General features: G+C 45.7%; 1 protein-coding gene across 11 annotated transcripts in view; it reads left to right on the top strand.

The window, feature by feature from the left end:
* The window catches only part of depdc5 (DEP domain containing 5, GATOR1 subcomplex subunit), a 231,917-nt gene that overhangs the window by 89,045 nt on the left and 121,597 nt on the right, over positions 1-21,275 (top strand). For all 11 annotated transcript variants that reach the window (XR_010977295.1, XM_068055365.1, XM_068055368.1 and 8 more), the window contains 5 exons: positions 2,196-2,322; positions 2,768-2,982; positions 9,231-9,434; positions 19,392-19,527; positions 21,046-21,143. Coding sequence is in view for 10 of the 11 variants with exons in the window: in XM_068055365.1 (XP_067911466.1) it covers positions 2,196-2,322; positions 2,768-2,982; positions 9,231-9,434; positions 19,392-19,527; positions 21,046-21,143 (780 nt within the window). In the remaining variant the exon portion in view is untranslated. The remainder of the gene's footprint in view (positions 1-2,195; positions 2,323-2,767; positions 2,983-9,230; positions 9,435-19,391; positions 19,528-21,045; positions 21,144-21,275) is intronic.

A 21,275-nucleotide genomic window follows, 5' to 3' on the forward strand; every position in this document is an offset into this window, starting at 1 on the left:
ATTAACATAAGCACTTTTAATAATGCCCCTATGATTTTCTCCAGGTTTGCTTGCAAGGTTAGTTTTCAATTCCTGGGGACTCCAGGCCAATCCTAGCAGGTTGGCAACCCTAATTGAGGCTGAGAGAAAGCCCAGCCATGCTAATGTGAACAAGAGATGGCTCAGTGGGTAAATGCATTCTCTGGTACGGCACTGAGCTGTACAGATCAGATCCCTGCTCTGTGCTAAGTTAACTGGGATGGTGATGAGAGTGCTACAGTTGGCTTCACGCCTGTGAGCTAACTGGAAAGATACAGGCATGTAGACGTCAAGAGAGGACTGGACCGGATTTGGTTGTTGTGCCATCCCTTTGTTGAATAGCCTGCTAGCATTAATTGTCATATAGTCTCGCTATTCGGGTAAGGTACAGGAAGGCTACCAGTGCCTGTGAAATGGTAGCCCGCAAGAGTCCACACCCTCAGAAGAGGAGGGGTGAAAAGTAGAGGAATCTTTTTGAAATAATTTATTGTTGAAGAAAGGATCATTTAGGTGTATTTTTTTAAACTGTCACCCTGTTCAAGATTATGTGCCCTCCAGTTGGACGTAACACACTAGCTGTTTTTCCCCAACCTCTGCAGAACACTCTTGTTTCACCAGCACAACAACCTTCTCCATTTCCCACCTCTGCCATCCCTGTGGCCTCTGAGTGAGGTTGACACTTTAGTACCATTTTGTGCTGTGAGTTTGTACCCTCCGGGATTTGGATTGAGTCTGTCCAGACTCATTTCACTGATGACGCTTACAGCCAACAAAATGAAGAGACAATGAGAGTGCAGTGTGTTAACCAACAACGCCATCCAGTGCCCAGTGTAGACATGTGTTCTGATCTCATCATTTCCCATTTCATGATGCATCAGAATTAACAGTCACTCGGGAGTGAGTTTCAAAGCTCCATTTGCTTCGGGGAATATCCTTGGTCATGAGCAGAAAACTCAAACTATTTAGAAAGTCAATTTACTCTAAGATTATATTCAAACCTTGAACTCACTCCCTTGTATTTTCCAGCATATGCTGTTAAGTTTGTATGTGAAGCAGGGGGATTGTTGTTTGTAGTTTTTCTCTGGTTGTGGTAAGTGTACTTTGTGCCATTAATATATGATAATCATATTGATAGCTTCTGACCTCCATCATCCCTGTTGATATGAGATCACCATTTGATGATTACTTTAAGAATAAGTAATATGAGTGTGTTTGAGTGTCCTCAGTATGTAGAGATAGAGGCAATACTCTTGAGTGGAGCTGCTTTTGTATTGCGCAGTAGCCATGTTAGTGGCAGCAGGTCCCTGCAAATTAGTGTGATGCAGCAACCCAATTGTAATCTTGTGGGGATTAACTAAAATGAAAAGAGTCTTTTCAACGACAGGTTTTGCAAAAATCAAAATACTGTAGATGCTGGAAATCTGAATTAAATAACCAGAAATGCTGGAAAAACTCTGAAGGTTAGGCAACATGTGGAGACAGATGAAGATAGGGTTAATCTTTTAGGTTGATTCTAACAACAGATTATCACCCTGAAATGTTAGCCCCATCATCCTTTCCTCCGGACATGCTGCCTGACCTGCTGAGTGTTTCCAACTTTCTCTGTTTTTATTACAACATTATGTTGCGTCACAGCTGACCACGTGAAACTGATGCATCAAAAGTCAGAACATCTAGCACATGTCTTATTATGCAGCATAACAATAAGCTTCCGAGTGTGGTACTGAAACCTGTGGTCTGGCGCTCTCGCACTCTCGCTTTCTCTCTTTGTCGCTCTCTCAGTGGCTGCCATCTTGGATGTCTCAGCAGAGGAATCCGAGTGAAACTCTCACCCTTCTTCATCAAAGTGGAAGTATTTAGGTTGGGGTTGTTTGCTTCAAATTTACTTGAATCTTGAGACAGTAATGCAGAACATTAGTACCTTTCACAGCTGAACTCATTGTTACAGAATTCCAATTTTGTCTTGATGGTAGGAGCAAAAATATTTAGAAAGCACACGAAGCTGAAACTTCCTGCCAGCTTGGTGATTTGGTGCCATCGGGCATTCAGTAGGTCTCTTAAGGATTTGTGATGACAGCGATAACATGAGGCTCTATTGAGAGCTCCCACAATCATTGGAGGAAAGGATACTGAATATTTGTCACTTATTTACTCGTTGTGCATTTCTTCATCTTTAGCAATTGGTGCCAGCAGCCCAAAGGAATCAGAGAACAGCCTTCCCATCCAGGTGGATTATGATGCATACGATGCGCAGGTATTCCGGTTGCCAGGACCTTCTCGAGTCCAGCGGCCCACCTCCTTCAGGTGAGTTTACAATGGTTACTTGAGATGTTTGGAGTCCAACATTTATTTCTGAAGTTTTTTTTTCCTTCCCTTTTTTGAGTCTCACAGCTCCTCTGCCAAAGGGTGGATGGCAGCTACCTCCTGCTTCCAGCCTTCTGCCAGCCCTGATCTGAAACAACAACTTGCATTTACATAACAACTTTAAAATGCAGTAAGGTGAGCAGGAAGCAGTACATGAGTATCCAGGGTGGCTTTCTAGCTGCTGATTACTTCCCTTGTAACTAACTTTGACTTGAGACCATGTTCCATCACTGTGCTGTCACACTTTGCTCTTTGTGTTCTGTCTATTCTTAGGATGTCATACAATTACCATTCTTTAAGTTGCTTTGATTGGTTGTTACAGATGATGTTTTGCAATGTCTAAGCAAACTGTATAGTGACTCTGAATTATTGGCTCTGATTTCAGACCTGTTCGAGAAAGCCACACCAGAAAAAGTTCCAGCTCCTATGATGTTTCAAACAGTCCACCACACCACAGAGGGACCCTGCCTCTGGAGGAAGTCAGGAGCCAAGCCTCTGACGACAGCTCTCTTGGAAAGATTTCAAATATTCTCCTGATCCCACGGTCTCACTTTCACCAGTACGAAGTCAGCAGCTCTCTGGGGTATACAAGCACCAGGGGTAAGGAAGAGGATTTGTTTTCTTCAACCCTTTTTTTAAAACTGCTTTCTGCTGGAACCCTGTCTGCTTTCCTCCAGCTGTAACGGATGAGGGCAGCCTTAGACATCTCCATGGCCCCTGCCGATTACTACTTTCTATTCAACAAGTCGCAAGTCCCAAAGCCTGACGTAAGGTGCAATTCCCAACGCTAAACAGACCTGAAAGCTGCTCTGGAGCCCTGGGAAATCCTGGGAACCTGCTGTCGGGGTAGTTTGGAATTGTGCTTCCTGCTGTTTATTGTTGAGCAACTCCAGCACTCTTCCTGTAACTGATGTTACTGGAGTGCTTGAGCAGAATAAGAGGTCGCAGTGGAGCATTTCAATGACTCTCATCAAATTGGCAAATGGCAAAAAAAAGTCAGAAGCAATTCTATTTCTATTGAACAAGAGGGACCCTTCCCCTGGAAATTTCTCCTTCTTTAAACATTCAGTACAGGAACTTTTTGTCATGTAAGCTGTTGGTTATTTGGTAGGTCTGCTGTAACTGAACTAAAATCTATCATCCTGCCTGCATTAGAAATACCCACATGCCTATATGAGCTGGGATTAAGTACTACGAAGGCATTAAACATGCACCACTGTAAAAATACATTACTTTATGACTAGCACTGACTATCTTGCCTGTCATACCACTGCTTTCCTTGGATTCTCAGCTCACATTTACTGAATGCAATTGAGCCAAATGACTCAAGTCATTCAGACCAACATTGAGTGAAAAGGGACAAACAAAAGAGGGCCACACCTGATTGGAGGTCACTGATTCAAATATATCTGCCCAGTCCTAGCTGGGTTTCACCGATGACTCACCAGCACCCTCCAATACTAGCGGTTAGGAATGTGAAGGGCAGGCCACACTTGGCCCTTCCGAGGAAGGCACCATTGGATCAAACCAACATTTAAACAAACGCTGTTGATGGCTTACTTGTCAGTACTGAGAGTTTTTCAGACTCTGGTACAAACCCAGTAAAGAATAAAGTCTGCTTTATGCTTGTAAGTTCCTTCCTGATGTGGTAAAAGATATTGATCCTGAGCCATTTGACTGAATTCTGGTGTGCGGAATCATTCGATTGATGCATATGCCATTATTACATTGGGCAACATGTGCTCAGTAGAAGCCCAGGCAAACGTTAAGGCAGACCACAGTCCCATTTGTGATCAATTGCCATGCCTCAGAATGATACCTGGGATAAAAGGGTTAAATTATGTGGATAGGTTACATAGATTAAGCTGTATTCCCTTGTGTATAGAAAATTAAGGGATGATCTAATTAAGATGATTAGATGATTTGAAAAATTAGTTGCGTAAATGGACAGAAACCATTTCCTCTGGTGGGGGAGGCCAGAACAAGGGGACAGCACCTTAAAATTGGAGCTAGGTCATTCAGGAAGATGTTAGGATGTATTTCTTTACACAAAGAGTAGTGGAAATCTGGAACCTTCTCCCCCAAAAAGCTGTTGAATTTGGGGGTCAATTTAAAAAAATAAAAAATTGAGATTGATAGACTGTTGTTGGGTAAGGTTACAGAACCAAGGTGGGTAGATGGAGTTAAGATACAGATCAACGATGATCTAACAGGCTCAAAGGGATGACGGGCCTGTTCCTGTTCCCACATTCTTCACTGAAGAGCAGATACAAACCCTAGTGCTGCAACAACAGTAGCTGTACGCACTGTGGACTCTGCATAAGGCCAATGGCTTGTGGCATTTTGCTTTGCTGGAAGGGTGGATATATTTAGCATCGCTCTTACAAGCAGCTGTTGCAAAAAGCTACTTTTGGGTGAGGGATGGGTAAGCTATTCGAGTCTTTCAAGAAGGAGTAGTAGAATTTTAGTAGAAAATGATGGGTAGGCGGTGGCGTAGTGGTATTATCACTGGAGTAACCCAGAGACCCAGGGTATTTCTCTGGGGACATGGGTTCGAATCCCACCACAGCAGAAGGTGGAATTTGAATTTAATTAATAAATCTGGAATTAAAAGCGAGTCTAATGATGGCCATTAAACCATTGTCGATTGTTGTAAAAACCCATCTGGTTCACTAATGTCCTTTAGGGAAGGAAATCTGCTGTCCTTACCTGGTCTGGCCTACATGTGACTCCAGACCCACAGCAATGTGGTTAACTCTTACATGCCCTCTGAAATGGCCTAGCAAGCCACTCAGTTGTACCTAACCGCTACAAAGTCAATAAAAAGGAATGAAACCGGATGGACCACCCGGCATCAACCGAGGCACCGGAAACGACAACGGCAAACCCCTGTCGACCCTGCAAAGTCCTCCTTACTAACATTTGGGAGCTTGTGCCAAAGTTGGGAGAGCTGTCCCACAGTCTAGTCAAGCAACAGCCTGACATAGTCATACTCACGGAATCATACCTAACAGACAATGTCCCAGACACTGCCATCACCATCCCCGGGTATGTCCTGTCCCACCGGCAGGACAGACCCACCAGAGGTGGTGGCACAGTGGTATACAGTAGGGAGGGAGTTGCCCTGGAAGTCTTCAACATTGACTCCGGACCCCATGAAGTATCATGGCATCAGGTCAAACATGGGCAAAGTAACCTCCTACTGATTACCACCTACTGCCCTCCCTCAACTGATGACTCAGTGCTCCTCCATGTTGAACACCACTTGGAGGAAGCACTGAGGGTGGCAAGGGCACAAAATGTACTCTAATTGGGGGACTTCAATGTCCATCACCAAGAGTGGCTCGGTAGCACCGCTACTGACCGAGCTGGCCGAGTCCTAAAGGACATAGCTGCTAGACTGGGTCTGCGGCAGGTGGTGAGGGAACCAACACGAGGGAAAAACATACTTGACCTCGTCCTCACCAATCTGCCTGCCGCAGAAGCTTCTGTCCATGACAGTATTGGTAGGAGTGACCACCGCACAGTACTTGTGGAGACGCAGTCCCACCTTCACATTGAGGATACCGTCCATCGAGTTGTGTGGCACTATCACTGTGCTAAATGGGATAGATTTTGAACAGATCAAGCAATGCAAAACTGAGCATCCATGAGACGCTGTGGGCCATCAGCAGCAGCAGAATTGTACTCATCCACAATCTGTAACCTCATGGCCCGGCATATCCCCACTCTACCATTACCATCAAGCCAGGAGACCCACCCTGGTTCAATGAAGAGTGCAGGAGGGCATGCCAGGAGCAGCACCAGGCATACCTCAAAATGAGATGTCAACCTGGTGAAGCTACAACACAGGACTACTTGCATGCCAAACTGCGTAAGCAGCATGCGATAGACAGAGCTAAATGATCCCATAACCAACGGATCAGATCTGAGCTCTACAGTCCTGCTACATCCAGCCGTGAATGGTGGTGGACAATTGAACAACTAACTGGAGGAGGTGGCTCTTCAAATATCCCCATCCTCAATGATGGGGGAGCCCAGCACATCAGTGCGAAAGATAAGGCTGAAGCATTTGCAACTGCAACAGTTGATGATCCATCTCGGCCTCCTCCTGAAGTCCGCAACATCACAGAAGCCAGACTTCAGCCAATTCGATTCACTCCGCGTGATATCAAGAAACAACTGAAGGCACTGGATACTGCAAAAGCTATGGGCCCTGACAATATTCCGGCAATTATACTGAAGACCTGTGCTCCAGAACTTGCCACACCCCTAGCCAAGCTGTTCCAGTACAGCTACAACACTGGCATCTACTCTGCAATGTGGAAAATTGCCCAGGTATGTCCTGTACACAACAAGCAGGACAAGTCCAACCCGGCCAATTACCGCCCCATCAGCCTACTCTCAATCATCAGTAAAGTGATGGAAGGTGTCATCAACAGTGCCATCAAGCGGCACTTGCTTAGCAATAACCTACTCAGTGACGCTCAGTTTGGGTTCTGCCCGGGCCACTCAGCTCCTGACCTCATTACAACCTCGGTTCAAACATGGACAAAAGAGCAGAACTCAAGGGGTGAGGTGGGAGTGACTGCCCTTGACATCAAGGCAGCACTTGACCGAGTATGGCATCAAAGAGCCCTAGCAAAACTGAGGTCAATGGGAATTAGGGGGAAACCCTCCGCTGGCTGAAGTCATACCTAGTGCAAAGGAAGATGGTTGTGGTTGTTGGAGGTCAATCATCTGAGCTCCAGGACATCACTGCAGGAGTTTCTCAGGGTAGTGTCCTAGGCCCAACCATCTTCAGCTGCTTCATCAATGACCTTCCTTCAATCATAAGGTCAGAAGTGGGGATGTTCGCTGATGATTGCACAATGTTCAGCACCATTCGTGACTCCTCAGATACTGAAGCAGTCCGTGTAGAAATGCAGCAAGACCTGGACAATATCCAGGCTTGGGCTAATAAGTGGCAAGTAACATTTGCGCCACACAAGTGCCAGGCAATGACCATCTCCAACAAGAGAGCTTCTAACCATCTCCCCTTGACATTCAACGGCATTACCATCGCTGAATCCCCCACTATCAACATCCTAGGGGCTACCATTGACCAGAAACTGAACTGGAGTAACCATATAAGTACCGTGGCTAGAAGAGCAGGTCAGAGGCTAGGAATCCTGAGGCGAGTAATTCACCTCCTGACTCCCCAAAGCCTGTCCACCATCTACAAGGCACAAGTCAGGAGTGTGATGGAATACTCTCCACTTGCCTGGATGGGTGCAGCTCCAACAACACTCAAGAAGCTCGACACCATCCAGGACAAAGCAGCCTGCTTGATTGGCACACCATCTACAAACATTCACTCCCTCCATCACCGACGCACAGTGGCAGCAGTGTGTTCCATCTACAAGATGCACTGCAGCAATGAACCAAGACTCCTTAGACAGCACCTTCCAAACCTGCAACCTCTACCAACTAGAAGGACAAGGGCAGCAAATGCGTGGGAACACCACCACCTGCAAGTTCCCCTCCAAGTCACACACCATCCTGACTTGGAACTATATCGCCGTTCCTTCACTGTCGCTGGGTCAAAATCCTGGAACTCCCTAACAGCATTGTGGGTATACCTACCCCAAATGGACTGCAGCGGTTCAAGAAAGCAGCTCACCACCACCTTCTCAAGAGCAATTAGGGATGGACAATAAATGCTGGCATAGCCAGTGACGCCCACATCCCATGAATGAATTTTTAAAAAAAAATTTGCAAACAATCTTTGGCGTTGCAGGGAAAAGCTCAAAGTTCCCTCAGAGGGACTTAACATTCAGCCTTTGAGCCATGACAGACTCCCGTACAGCAGCACCTCTTTCACAGCACCATCTGAGCCCTGGATCCTGACAACCTGCTGCTTTGTGAAGGAAGAAAGCTCTACACTGTAGTTGCGTTAAACTTGTATGGCGCCTTGCTTAGACCACACTTTAAATATTGTGAACAGTTCTGGTCTCCATATAAAAAGGACAAGGAAGCACTGGAAAAGGTGCACAAAAAGATCTCCAAGGATGTTACTGGAACTGAGAGATTATAGTTATCAGGAAAGTCTGAAGAGTCTTGTCACTCTTCTCTAGAAAAGAGAATACTGAGGGTGACCTTATCGAGGTCTAAAATTATGAAGGGGTTTGATAGGGTAGACGTGGATAAGATGTTTCCACTTATGGGGGAGATGAGAAGGAGGGTTTTAAATATAAGGTAGTCACTATTAAATCCAATAGGGAATTGCAGAGAAACTTCTTTGCCCAGAGAGTGGTGAGAATGTGGAACTGTTACCACAGGGAGTAGTCTGGAATGGAATAAATGCATGTAAGGGGACGCTAGATAAGTAGATGAGGGAGAAAGGAATAGCAAGATATGCTGATAGAGTTAGATTAAGTATGGTAGGAGGAGCCTCGTGTACTGCATAAGCACCAGCATGACTTGCATTACGTATAAGGTTTCTGTGACCTTTTTTGGGGCTGCAGGAATGTCTCTGTCTGAGCATGGTTTCATTCTGATTGTGCTGTAGATCTGTAGCTGATGTCCATGGAACTTCACTCCAGCACGGATCAGTATCTTGTGGGAAGGGATTGGAGAAAACTGAGGCGGGAGCAGGGAGGTGGTGGGATGTCCTCGAGAACAAGTAGAGTCTAAGGGGAAAGTTTTATGGGGTGGAAAACCACAGAATCGTGTGGAATGCCAGTTTTACATACTGTCCAATGTTACTCACCAGATCAGCAGTTTTCTGACAGGCGCGTTAGGTTAAAATTACTTTGCTAATTGTCCATTACTTGTTACTTTTATTAATTCTGAGCTCCACATTGCAGATATCCTAGAGCGAATGATTGACTCGCAGCAGAGAGATTCCAGTGCCCCAGGGCGCTTTCACGTGGGCAGTGCTGAGTCCATGCTCCACATTCGGCCGGGTGGGTACACCCCTCAGCGGGCACTCATTAATCCGTTTGCACCTTCCCGGATGCCAATGAAACTAACGTCAAACAGGAGGAGGTGGATGCATACATTCCCAGTGGGTAAGTGAGATGGGTTAGCAGCTTGTTGTGCATGGCAAGTAACTGAATTGAACAACTCCCTGCCATTTCTACCAATAACTCAGTTGGTGAATGTGCTGAACAATACAGACCAGCATGATCCAAAGTTCGATCCCTGCTCGATCTGGAGCTAGGGATTCTCAACCAGAACAGCAGTCAAGGTCACTACAGTTCATCTCTGTGTGGGGCTAGAAAGGAAAAGGCAGGACAGCCTTCAGTATGATGCTGTTCACAGTCAAATAGCCTACTGACCATCACTGTCTATGCCACGTGTAGATACAACAATGAGATACTGGAAGACGCCAGTGCAGTAACCCACTATGTATATTGTCACAGGATCCTTAGAAGAATCAGAGTTAGTATAGGTCAGGCAGCACATCGAAGGTCATTCTTCCATTATGGGATATTTATTATAGTGCTTAACGGGCTAACGGTAGCTTACACTCGACGCTGTTACAACCATACAAACATATGAATGAGGAGCCCCTTGAGCCTGCTCTGCCATCCAATGAGATCATGGCTGATCTGATTGTAACCTCAACTCCACATTCCCGCCTACCTCCGATAGCCTTTCACCCCCTTGCTTATTAAGAATCTATCTGCCTCTGCCTTAAAAATATTTAAAGACTCTGCTTCCACTGCCTTTTGAGGAAGAGAATTCCAAAGACTCACGACCCTCTGAGAGTAAAGAATTCTCCTCATCTGTCTTAAATGGGCAACCCCTTATTTTTAAACAGTGACCCCTATTCTAGATTCTCCCACATTCTCCCAGATTCTCCCTCCGTTTCTGATCCTGCTGCTCATTGCAATCCTATTTCCACTGAGATTAGCCAGTTCAGCTGTTCTTTTTTTTATCCAGGTTGAGTTTGAAGTGGAAGTGTTTGAGGGGGAAATTACTGGGGCAAAGAGAAACTATGAAATGACTTAATTTCTGGTGGATGGTATAACCATGGGCAGTGTGAGTGCAGTAACTGAGACACCTAGCAGGCCCTGCTTTTAGGCTGTTATGAAATCCCATGAATGGGAAAGGAATGGGGGCAGCATGTGGCCGTGTTGAGAATGAATCGAATGGTGTGTTTGTGAGATTGGTCTTTGAGCAGTTTGGATTAAGACCCTTAATCAGTAGTACGTGAGTACCCTGTTCTGGTGCTGCATACGGTGACACCATAAATCCTGCCAGAATGGAAATGATTGGATAATTCCCCCATCAATCAAACCTGGAGACCACATTGCTGTAGTCACTGGGATTGAATCTGCATTCATAATTAATGTTATGTAGCTACCCTCCATTCACTGCATTTTACTGGAAAAATCCTGTTGCAGTCGGAAGACGCTGTTGCTGTAGTTTCGGTCATGGGCTCAGAGATTCTCAAGTCCTGTTCGATCTCCAAGTCATTGGCTGACACAGTGGCCTCAATATACACTAAGCTGTTCTGGGACATTGAACTGTATGACCAGAACATCTATTTATCTTTTGTATAATCCCAGTTTTTTTTTCACTCTTACTTTGTAGACTATTCCAAGCGTTTAAAACTCAGCAAAGTTTTCCTTGAATTTGCTGCTGCTGCTTTTCGGGTTTGCGTCACACCACAGCAGTAAAGACAAACCTGATTTAGTTCTGGGAAACCACATGCTGAGCACGCAAATGAAAAAGCCTCCGTAACATTGTTCTTCTGCTGTCATATCCTATAAAACTCCAGGACCTGGCCTACTACACACTGAGTGCTCTGTGGTTTGCTTCTGCTGTTGATACCTTCTTGGGTTCGCCAATGCTCAGGAGATGACACACTGCCCAAGAGTGCCCCCTTGTGACCTGAACCAGATATTCATACCTATCACATGTATATCCTATGTTCTGGTCCCACTGCAGAAACTTGAGCGCATAATCTATGCTGCCATTTCAGTGCAGTACTGACGGAGAGCAGCCCTGACAGAGATGCTGTCTTTCGGATGAGATGTTAAGTGTCCCTGTCTGACCTCTCTTTGGATATAAAAGATCCCATGGCGCTATTTGAAGAAGACCAGCAGGTTCTCCCAGTGTTCTGGCCAGTAATTTATCACTCAACCAACACCCAAGAACAGGTTACCTGGCCATTTATTTCAAGACTGTTTCTGTGACCTTGCTGTACGTAAATTGGCTGCTGCATTTGCTACATTACAACAGGGGTTACACTTCAAAGGTACTTCATTGGCTGTAAAGTGTTTAGGAATATCCTGAGTTTGTGAAATGTGCTATATAATTATAAGTATCTTTTTTATTCCTTTTCGATTGTTGCAAATGCTGACCAAGCAAATGACGGATGAGGCGAAGCTTGTTGTGGATCAATAAGCTGCTTTATTTCACAGTTCAGTGAATGTACGGAACAGTCATTGTGATGGGACTCGCTGAATTCAATCAGTGCAACTTATTTTCATGTAGAAATACAAAATGATGCAAAAGTTACATCTCCCCACAACGAAGGGTCAGTGGGTGGCTTAAACAAAATGATTTCTGACTGCTCTGTCCTGCATGCCAGCTTTCTTTGCTGCCTGACTGCCTCACAGCATTCCTTTTCAAATAGCTGACAACCTGCCACTATCTTTGTCCTTCTGCTTTTATTCATTGCTGTTCACCAAAAGGGCAGACTTGCCAGACCCTATCCATGCAGTCAGGTGCAGCAACTCCCTTATTATTTACAGTCTCTGGGGAACCCCTTAACTACTGATAATCTCAGACAATATTTAAAGGGAATTCATTTTGTTTCTAAAACATTAAGATCCCAACATTTGACCACGTCTAAGCAGGCCACGAAGGCAAAAAACTTGCACAATCCGGGTCTAAACAATCATTTTCAGGGTATGTACACAAAAGGAAACAAAAGTTGACCTCCATATAAGAAAAAAAGAAAGCCTGTTTCTAAAATGGGAGACATCCAAGATGGTCACCTTATTGTGGATTATCTAGGCAGTGTATTCAGGGGCTGGTTAGCTAACCTAAAGGATTCATACTACCATATCCCCCTGTGCAAGAATACTACAATGTCTCTGCTTCAACCTTGGGCTGAAAAGTTACCAATATAAAATGCACCACTTTGGTTTTCCCTCAGCACCTGGGGTTTCCCAAAAGTACTTGTGTGTGACCTAGGTTCATCTTGGCATACAAGAAGAAAAAGCTGTTGCCTTGAATCACGCCAGATCCAGAACGGAGTCTAGTCACTCCTTTCTGGTGGAGAAGGGGATGCTCCTTGTGACAGCTCCTCTCACAGTTGACCATGTACCTGACAATTGGAGGCACATATGCAGCAGAACTGAGCTCAGAACAATTGGGCAATCAAGTAGTCACATCCATCCATTGGAGCACTGGTTGATGAGAATATGGCCACCCACAGTGATGTGTGCAGGTGATTCATTAACACTCAGTTACCAACAAGAAGGAGGAGCCACTCCTATTCCCTTTTGTCGCTGTGCAATGCAGCAAGACCCCTGCTGTTTGGGTGATGAGCCTATCCTATTAACTCAGCATTTAGCTTGAATAAATCCGTTGTGGCAGATGCATGCTTAGTCTTTTCATAGTTCATCTTCACAAGTGAAAGATCCGCTGAACAGTTGCTCAGGACATTTTCTGGAGTTAGGGAGACATGAGGCAATAGACCTGCTTGCCTCTCTACCCAAGCATCAGCTCCCAGTTTTCTGCTTCAGGAGCGAAGTTGTTTTTCAGTCTAGAAGTTAAATGTTCTCTCCTTTTTCTGGACACAGATTTCTGAATGCATTTCCCAAGTTCAAAAAATCCAGCGGGTAAAACTAAGGCAAGATTACTCATAATTTATGGCTTGCATGGTCAATAATCAGGCATCATAACAATGGGCAGAGGCAGCACTGCACAGTCTTGCAGGAGGGAGTTAATTTCACAGTTGATCAAATATTGCATCTGAAACGCACTGGTTGGTGTTCTGATACTTGAAAGATAATGGCTATTTGATCAAGCTCTCCCATCCGCAGCAGTAAACTCATCAATTTGTTTCCAAAGAGCATTCACTAATGCAGCTTGTAACACAAACAGAAAAAGTTTGTGCACTTATGTTCTCCTACGTTAGTCCCTGTCTGGTGATGTCCTGTACATTCTGGATTATTTAATGGACAATGTTGGTCTGTTCTTTGCCTGCTATTTGAAAATGTTCAGGTTAGGCCCTGACTGCTTCCAGCTAAGCCTGAGTTCCATTCTAGGGCTTGAAACTGTGGGATGGAGCATCTGAAGCTGACTAGCCAAGTTAGTTTGGTTAGAAACCAGCAGGACATTTACAAAGAACTTAGAAATTGACAGCAGAGTTGACAACAACAGGCGGAACAAAGAAAAAAACTGGAGGCAAATTTTGGAGAGCAGTTTTAGAAAAAAGAAAGGTATGTGATTCAACCACAGTGAGTTGTAGATTGTGTTGAGCAGAAAGAAGCCAAATAATAATAAGACAATTAGGTAACTTGCCCCATAGCTTTCCACTAGAGTATTTGACAAAAGTCTGACCTTTGATCAGATCCAGAGCGTGATATTGAGTAGCATAACGCCGATTCTCTGTGGTGCTACAGAGGCCTACCACAGGTTTCCATGCACATGATGCGCCACTGGCCACTTCCTGCATCGCGTTACTGAATTAGAATGGCACAAGCAGGTACATCCCCAGCGTGCGCTCTAAGATCTTGAATGGACGCTATCATGATGTCAGTGACACGACCTGCCTGATGCAATGCCAGGAACCAACTTTGGTCAAAGCATGTGAAGGCAACATCTTCGCAAGTTGCTCTTGAAACAACAAGTGTTATAAAGCAAGATGGGCTCTGTTCTGCAGGTGAGATGCTTTTGATTTTACTTTTGCTAAGGCAAACATCGTGGAAGCACTGTTTTCAGTAGCTGGAGCAATTTGGAGATATTTGCTGCACACAGAGGAAGGAAAGACATTACATAAGTATAGGGGCAGTTGTAGTTGTTGTGCATGAGCAGGACAAAGAGAGGAGGAGGCAGAACAGGGAAGTTCTGCGAGGAGGGAGCAGAAGTAGGGTTGTCCCTAGAAGGTCCAACCCACAATGGATGTTCCAGGACACCACTCCTACTTAACCATTAGTCAGGAGCAGTGCCTGAAGAGGTTATACTTCACCAAAGAGTCATCACAGAATTCTGCCACCTCCTTCACTCTGACCTGGAGCCTCAAAGTAGGGCATTCTGCAGCAGTGGATCCTTCCAGGCGGGAGCAGGTGACATCAGTAACATTTCGCAGTTCATTGTTCACGGAGGCATCAGGGAGGTCACAGAGGCAATGTACATGAGGAGAGGGGACTTCATCCTCTTGTCCTTGAGGAAGGAATAGCAGGATGAAAGGGCACATGAATTTGCCAGGATAGATGGCTTCCCAATGGTACAGGTGACCATCAACTGCACGCGTGTGAGTCTGAGTCTACAGGGATACAAGAACCGCAAGGGCTACCCCTTAATGTGTAGTTGGTGTGCAACTACACCAAGAAGTTCATCTCGATGCATGCCGCCATCCTGGCAGCACCCATGATGCATTTATCCTCCACCAGTCCACAATACTGACTGTCTTCAGGTCTCCAAGATGCAATGGAGGATGGCTGCTTGGCGACGAGGGTTACCTGCTCGACATATGACTGATGACCACCATCCCACCACAGGAGATCAGAGGGCCTTCAGTAAAAGCCATGGAGCAAGCCATCAACCTACTCAAGTAAATTTCGCTGTCTAGATCGCTCGGGGGATCTCTACAGTACACACCACAAAGGGCAAACATGTTTGTGGTGGTGTGTTGCATCCTCCACAACCAAGCCCCGCTACTACCTCCTGAGATTCGGAGGCCACCTTGAGGAAAGGAGGAGGCAGGGAGGTGACCACATCCGTTATGTGCAACTGAACACAGCCAAAGGGACCGTAGTGAGACTTTGTTTTAGTTGAAAGAACTTCCCCATCAGAAAGTCCTCTTGACCAACATTAATCAATAAAGGTCAACAGCAAAAACCTTCGCTCAACAACTTCATCCAGCAACACATCAATAATACAAAAAAACTAGAACTAATCACCCTTAGTGCCTGTCCTCATGCTCCGACAAAGTGCTATCCCCTTGGCTGCAGCATGGCTGGAGGAAGGCTGCTGACTTTCAGTGGGGGAGACTGCAGATGGCCTTGCAGGACACACTCTAGCAGCTCTGGGCCCAGAAGGCCCAGCTTCAGACTGCACCACCTCAGCATGGGTGGTAGCAGTGTGGGCTGGCTGGCAGAGAGGCAACAAGGGCACTGGCAGAGTGTTATTCTGAGAGGGCACCGCAGGTACATGCTCCACAAAGCCACTGCTACTCCCATGGGGCGGCAGCCTTTTTTTTATTCATTCATGGGATGTGGGCGTGGCTGGCTAGGCCAGCATTTTGCCCATCCCTAATTGCCCATGAGAAGATGGTAGTGAGCCATCTTCTTGAACCACTGCAGTCCTTGAGGGGTAGATGCACCCACACTGTTGTTAGGAAGGGACTGTCAGGATTTTGACCCATGACAGTGAAGGAACGGTGATATAGTTCCAAGTCAGGATGGTGTGTGGCTTGGAGGGGAACTTGCAGGTGGTGGTCTTCCCACGCTTCTGCTGTCCTTGTCCTTCTAGGTGGTAGAGGTTGCAGGTTTGGAAGGAGCCTTGGTGCGTTGCTGCAGTGCATCTTGTATATGGTACACATTGCTGTCACTGTGCGTCGGTGGTGGAGGGAGTGAATGTTTGTGGGTGGGATGCCAATCAAGTGGGCTGCTTTGTCCTGGATAGTGTTGAGCTTCTTGAGTGCTGTTGGCAGTGCACCCATCCAGGCAAGTGTAGAGTATTCCATCACACTCCTGACTTGTGCCTTGTAGATGGTGGACAGGCTTTGGGGAGACGGGAGGTGAGTTACTCACCGCAGAATTCCCAGCCCCTGACCTGCTCTTGTAGCCGCAATATTTATATGGCTGGTCCAGTTCAGTTTCTGATCAATGGTAATCTGCAGGATGCTGATAGTGGGGAATTCAGCGATTGTCATGCCATTGAATATCAAGGGGAGATGGTTAGATTCTCTCTTGTTTGAGATGATCATTGCCTGGCTAATGTGGCTAATCCTAGTAACCTGCTAGAGCACAGATTATTGGATTACTGTGAATGCCTTTGTGCCCCATTGAACACTGAGATCCTCACTCACAGTGGCAGCAGTCTGAGCCTGCCTGGCAGCAGACATGGATATTGTGACCTCCATCTGAGCTTCTTGTGCAGCAGTGAGACATTGGGAGGCCGCTGCCTACGCTGCATTGGAAACTGAGACAGCAGATGCTCCATTGTGAGTCAGTCTGGTAGTGCTGCCACGGTGGTGCCCACCACTTCCAAGTTGGAAATCATTAGGCTGCCAGCTCTGCATGATGCCCTGTGCCACGGTGCAGCCGGACTCCTCCAGGCTTCTTGCCAGTGAGTGGAAGCTATCTGGCAAGTTTGTCAATATGTTAAGCATCTCACTGTGCATCATCATCAGTGTTTTCATGTAGTCCTTCTCAACAAAATCCTCATCTGAGTCCCCTGCAGCAGTATTGATCTGCAACTCCACCCTCCGGGGCATTCACACAGGAGCTGTGCTATCCCCTGGCAAGGCTGCAGCTGTTGACTCATCACGTGCTGATCCTGACTCTACGCTAGCCTCTAATGTTCACGCAATGCCAGTATCTGAGCTGGTGGCTGAGTGTGTAAGGTTAAGTCACTGTGCCTCCTCTTTACTCTTGTGCGGTTGTTCTTCCTCTTTCTCTTGGCTCTTTGGAGGCTGAGTAGCCATCAGTTCTTGACTGTCTGAAGGGGAGGATGTTGGGTGAGGGAAGGAGGGGTGGGGAGGAAAGCTGGAGTTCCACAGTCTCACCATTTGCAGTTTCCATTTCATGGTACCCTCCAGAATGTGGAGTAAGTGGAAAAGATGCATAAGGCAGCAACTTACCATCATCCTTGATGCCCTCAGCAGAGCTGGGTGCCACTGAATCTGTGGCATTGGTCCGATTGTATGTTGGACCATCTCCTTGAGGGTGCCGGGGGGATGCAGGTGTGCTGGTCCTCCACTAGTCCTCTGGCTTTCCTATCTATTGTGGGCCTTGCAAGAGTAAGGGTAGAATGTCAGTGACTGTGATTTACCAACCATAGCTGGATAGCCGTAGGTTTGCGGGGTGTGGAGTGGTGTGTGTGGCTGGCATGATTGGGAGATGTGTCAGGGTGACGTGTTGTATAAGGACATTAGGGCTGAGTCCTGAGTGTCAGGGTATGCTGCTGGGTGCATAATGGCGGAATGGTGCATTGAGCAGTGTGAGAAGTGTGTGGTGTTGTGGGTGTGAGATGTGATGTGCAGATGCATTCGCTCACCTTGACCACCTGAGTGAGGTCATTAAACTTTTTTCAGCACTGCTACCATGCCCTCGGGATGACACCCTGGGTACCTGCTCCCATTCCTTCTGAGGGTCTGTCTCAAAGGTTTCCTGCCCCCGGCAGAAACATGGCCTCTACTTGTCTAACCAGTGTCTCCAGGGCAGCGTCACTGAAGCAGTGAGTCCTTTCCCTTGCATGCTGTGACATCTCCCTTGATCCTGAGTGTTCCAAAGTGATTATCCAGCAGCTTTCAGTCTATTAGTGCAGCTTCCCTTTTATAAGGACTGTGCCTTTAAAAAGGGAAGACTGCCTGCAACATGTGGTTTGCTCACAACACTACTCGGCTCCCTGCTTTGCACAGAGGCCGCCAGCAGTGCTACAGAGAGGAGTTCAGCGCGGAATCCACTTGGGGCCACATGACAATCATGGAAATGAGGTGGGTGCAGCAATTTTACATGATGCCCACCTCGTTTGGAAGCGGCACAGACAGGTCACGAATCGCAACCCTCATGCTCAAAAACTGAGGCACACCAATTTCCAGCTCCTGGTGTTTGATACTTGACATGGGTTACACTGTTGTGTACAGAGCAGACAGCTTATTCAGAAATAGGAGAATGTTAGCTCATTTTTGGAAGCATGGTCATTTTAAAAATATAGTTCATAACTTTTTCTGACAAGTTTTTGCTTTGAGGCTTTGGTACCCAAAAACTAACCCTTTCACTGAGGTATGCTGAAAATTTGAAAAGGGAAACATGTCTGGTTTGTCAATTGTTAGCATTAATTGATATGATGAACAGTTCCAGAGAGCCAGAATTTTGGGCATCTCCAGTTTCCTATACATGGGCAGTAGCCAATGTTCCTTCTAAACTGCGAGGCCGTGCAGCAATCCAAAGTTTCCTGTGCAGGCCCCTTTAATATACTGTGCCAAAAATTTTTAAAGGACCCGCACACTTAAGCAAATTGCCCGTGCACTCCCAAAAAAATTAGAAGCTGCGTTGGCAATAGCCTTCCAGTCAGTTCTATAATGAGGGGTTAGAGAATTGTCTGATGCCTTGCAATTCATGTTCTTTTGCAGCATTTACAGATTTAGCTATTCAGTCTGTTTTTGTATATTTAATTAGGGGCTGTTCCCCAGGATTGTAAAATGAACTATAACTTTTTTCTATATCTGTTGGTGTTTGAGGGATGAAATACTGGTCAGGGCACTGAAAGAATTTGCTGCTTTTATTGAAACAGTATCACAAGATCTTTAATGTCCATTGGAACAAGGAGATCGATCATTATTTTTACATCTCATCTGTAAACATTAGCACCCCTCATGCTGCAGTACACCCTCAGTCCTGCATTGATGTGGCTGCAAACCGGAAATGGGAATTGGACCCACAACTTACTGATGCAGAGACAAGAGTCCCACCAACTGAATCAAACCAGCACTTTTAACTAGAAACTGAATTTAGTCATTTCCCTCCTTATGGTGTATGTTTGCAGTTCTTTTGTGTGTGTGTGGTTGCCATGGTGCTGGGTGTGATGGTACTGTCTGTACATTCTCTTCACAGGTCCCTCTGGAGAAGCGATCCAGATCCACCACCAGACAAGACAGCATATGGCAGAGCTTCAGGGAAGCAGTATGCGAGATTCCACACACTCTTCTGCAGAACTGCTGGAGCTGGCCTACCATGAAGCGACTGGCAGGTTGGCATGGATGATACCATTGGCAAATAATTCATGAAGACAAACCCATTATCTGATGTATCAGGAGCTCGGAACAATGCCACAGAGACTCAGTCTGTTTGCAATTCTTGTTCCGTTCTTACTTTCGGCCAAACGCCATTTATCCAAATTTATTATAAAGGCAGTTTACTGGACTGTTTTGTATGAAAGAACTTGCATTTTATGTAGCTGATCGTCCTCTGAATATCTTGAAGCACATCAAAAGTAATTAATTGGATGTGAATTGTAGACAGAGTTGTAGTGTAGGAAACACAGCAGTCAGATTGCACACAGCAAGGTCTCACAAACAGCAAATTAGACAAATAACCTGTTAATCTAGTTTTGGTGATGATGGCTAAGAGAGGAATGTTGGCCAGGTCACCGGGATAACTTTCCTGCTCTTCTTTGAATAGTGCCATGGGATCTTTCTGTCCACTTGAGAGGACAGATGGGGCCTCAGGTTAATGTCTCATTTCAAAGACAGTACCTCCTGCAATGCAGCATTCCCCCAGTACTGCACTGGAGTGTCAACCTAGATTATGTGCTCCAATCCTAGGGTGTAATCCACCACGTTTTATAAAGGAATATACCTGATAAAGGGATATAACTGATTATTCAAGCGTAGTCCCAGATTCAAGCAAAGCAGATTACAGATGATCCAGCTCAGGAAAGGTTTGCTTCATGGTCAACCTGCATTGTTTTAACTATTGTGATTCAGAATTCACGGGAAATTGCAAATGGCAGTGTGAGTAGGGCACGCGTCATCTCCTGTCACTGATCTTTGACCACTGGTTACACCTGTATGTGCAGCATTCATTTTTTGGGGATGGGCAGAGAGATGAGATTTGTTGCTGTTTGCACAGTTGCTATATCTGGTGATAATGTAACAATCCGTTTTTCCTATTTTGTGATGTAATTCAGTAGAATTTCATGATGTCACAGCAGAGAGCTCCATAACAGCTACCTTGCAGGCTGTGGGGGACCAGTGAACAGAAACCGGGTAAAAAGGAATGTGTGAGAGACAAAGGCAGAACATTGATCTCTCCCTCTTAGCATTTTTTGTTAAGACTGCACTTCTTCTTACCCTAAGCTGCAGTCTTCAAGGCTTTTGCCATGTATAATCAGTGTAAGCTTTGGTAGCCATTACTTCTAAAGATGATTTAATTTTGAAGTACAACACCTCACTTCTTCCCTCTGTTCCCCCCCCCCACTGTGTACTGCTGTTGGGGGAGGAATAATTCCTGGTTTACAGTGTGATCAATGTGATGTATAATATCCTGATTCTCAGCTAGAAAACCAATGTGTGCCGTCTTGTCAGTTTTGTCCTTCACCTCTCCGGGGAATTCTAATCGCAACCTATCTTAAAACTGGAAGGGCTTTTTTGATTTGGATTGAAATTAAAAAGTGAAAGTAAAATGATGATTCACATTGCACCATTAAATAGCATTAGAGTATTCCTGCTGCTTATTATGATGTATATCTGGTATCTCTTACCCCTAGACGGAGTACTGCCAGGCAGGCTGCTGATAATCTATCTTTCCTGGGGTGTACAGGAGTGGAGGAGTTTGCCACTAGTCCGGCCAGCAGCCACAGTGCAGGTGAGAATAGGAAGACTTGTTCTCTTTTTATTCCATCTTTATGTTCATTTAAATATTAGTTTCATCTTTTCATGTTACCATGTCGTTGATCTCAAGTGTTGAGTTCAGATGTGGTAATAGAGAGTTGGGCAT

The sequence above is a fragment of the Heterodontus francisci genome, chromosome 23 (genome assembly GCF_036365525.1).
Source record: "Heterodontus francisci isolate sHetFra1 chromosome 23, sHetFra1.hap1, whole genome shotgun sequence".
Lineage (NCBI taxonomy): Eukaryota > Metazoa > Chordata > Chondrichthyes > Heterodontiformes > Heterodontidae > Heterodontus > Heterodontus francisci.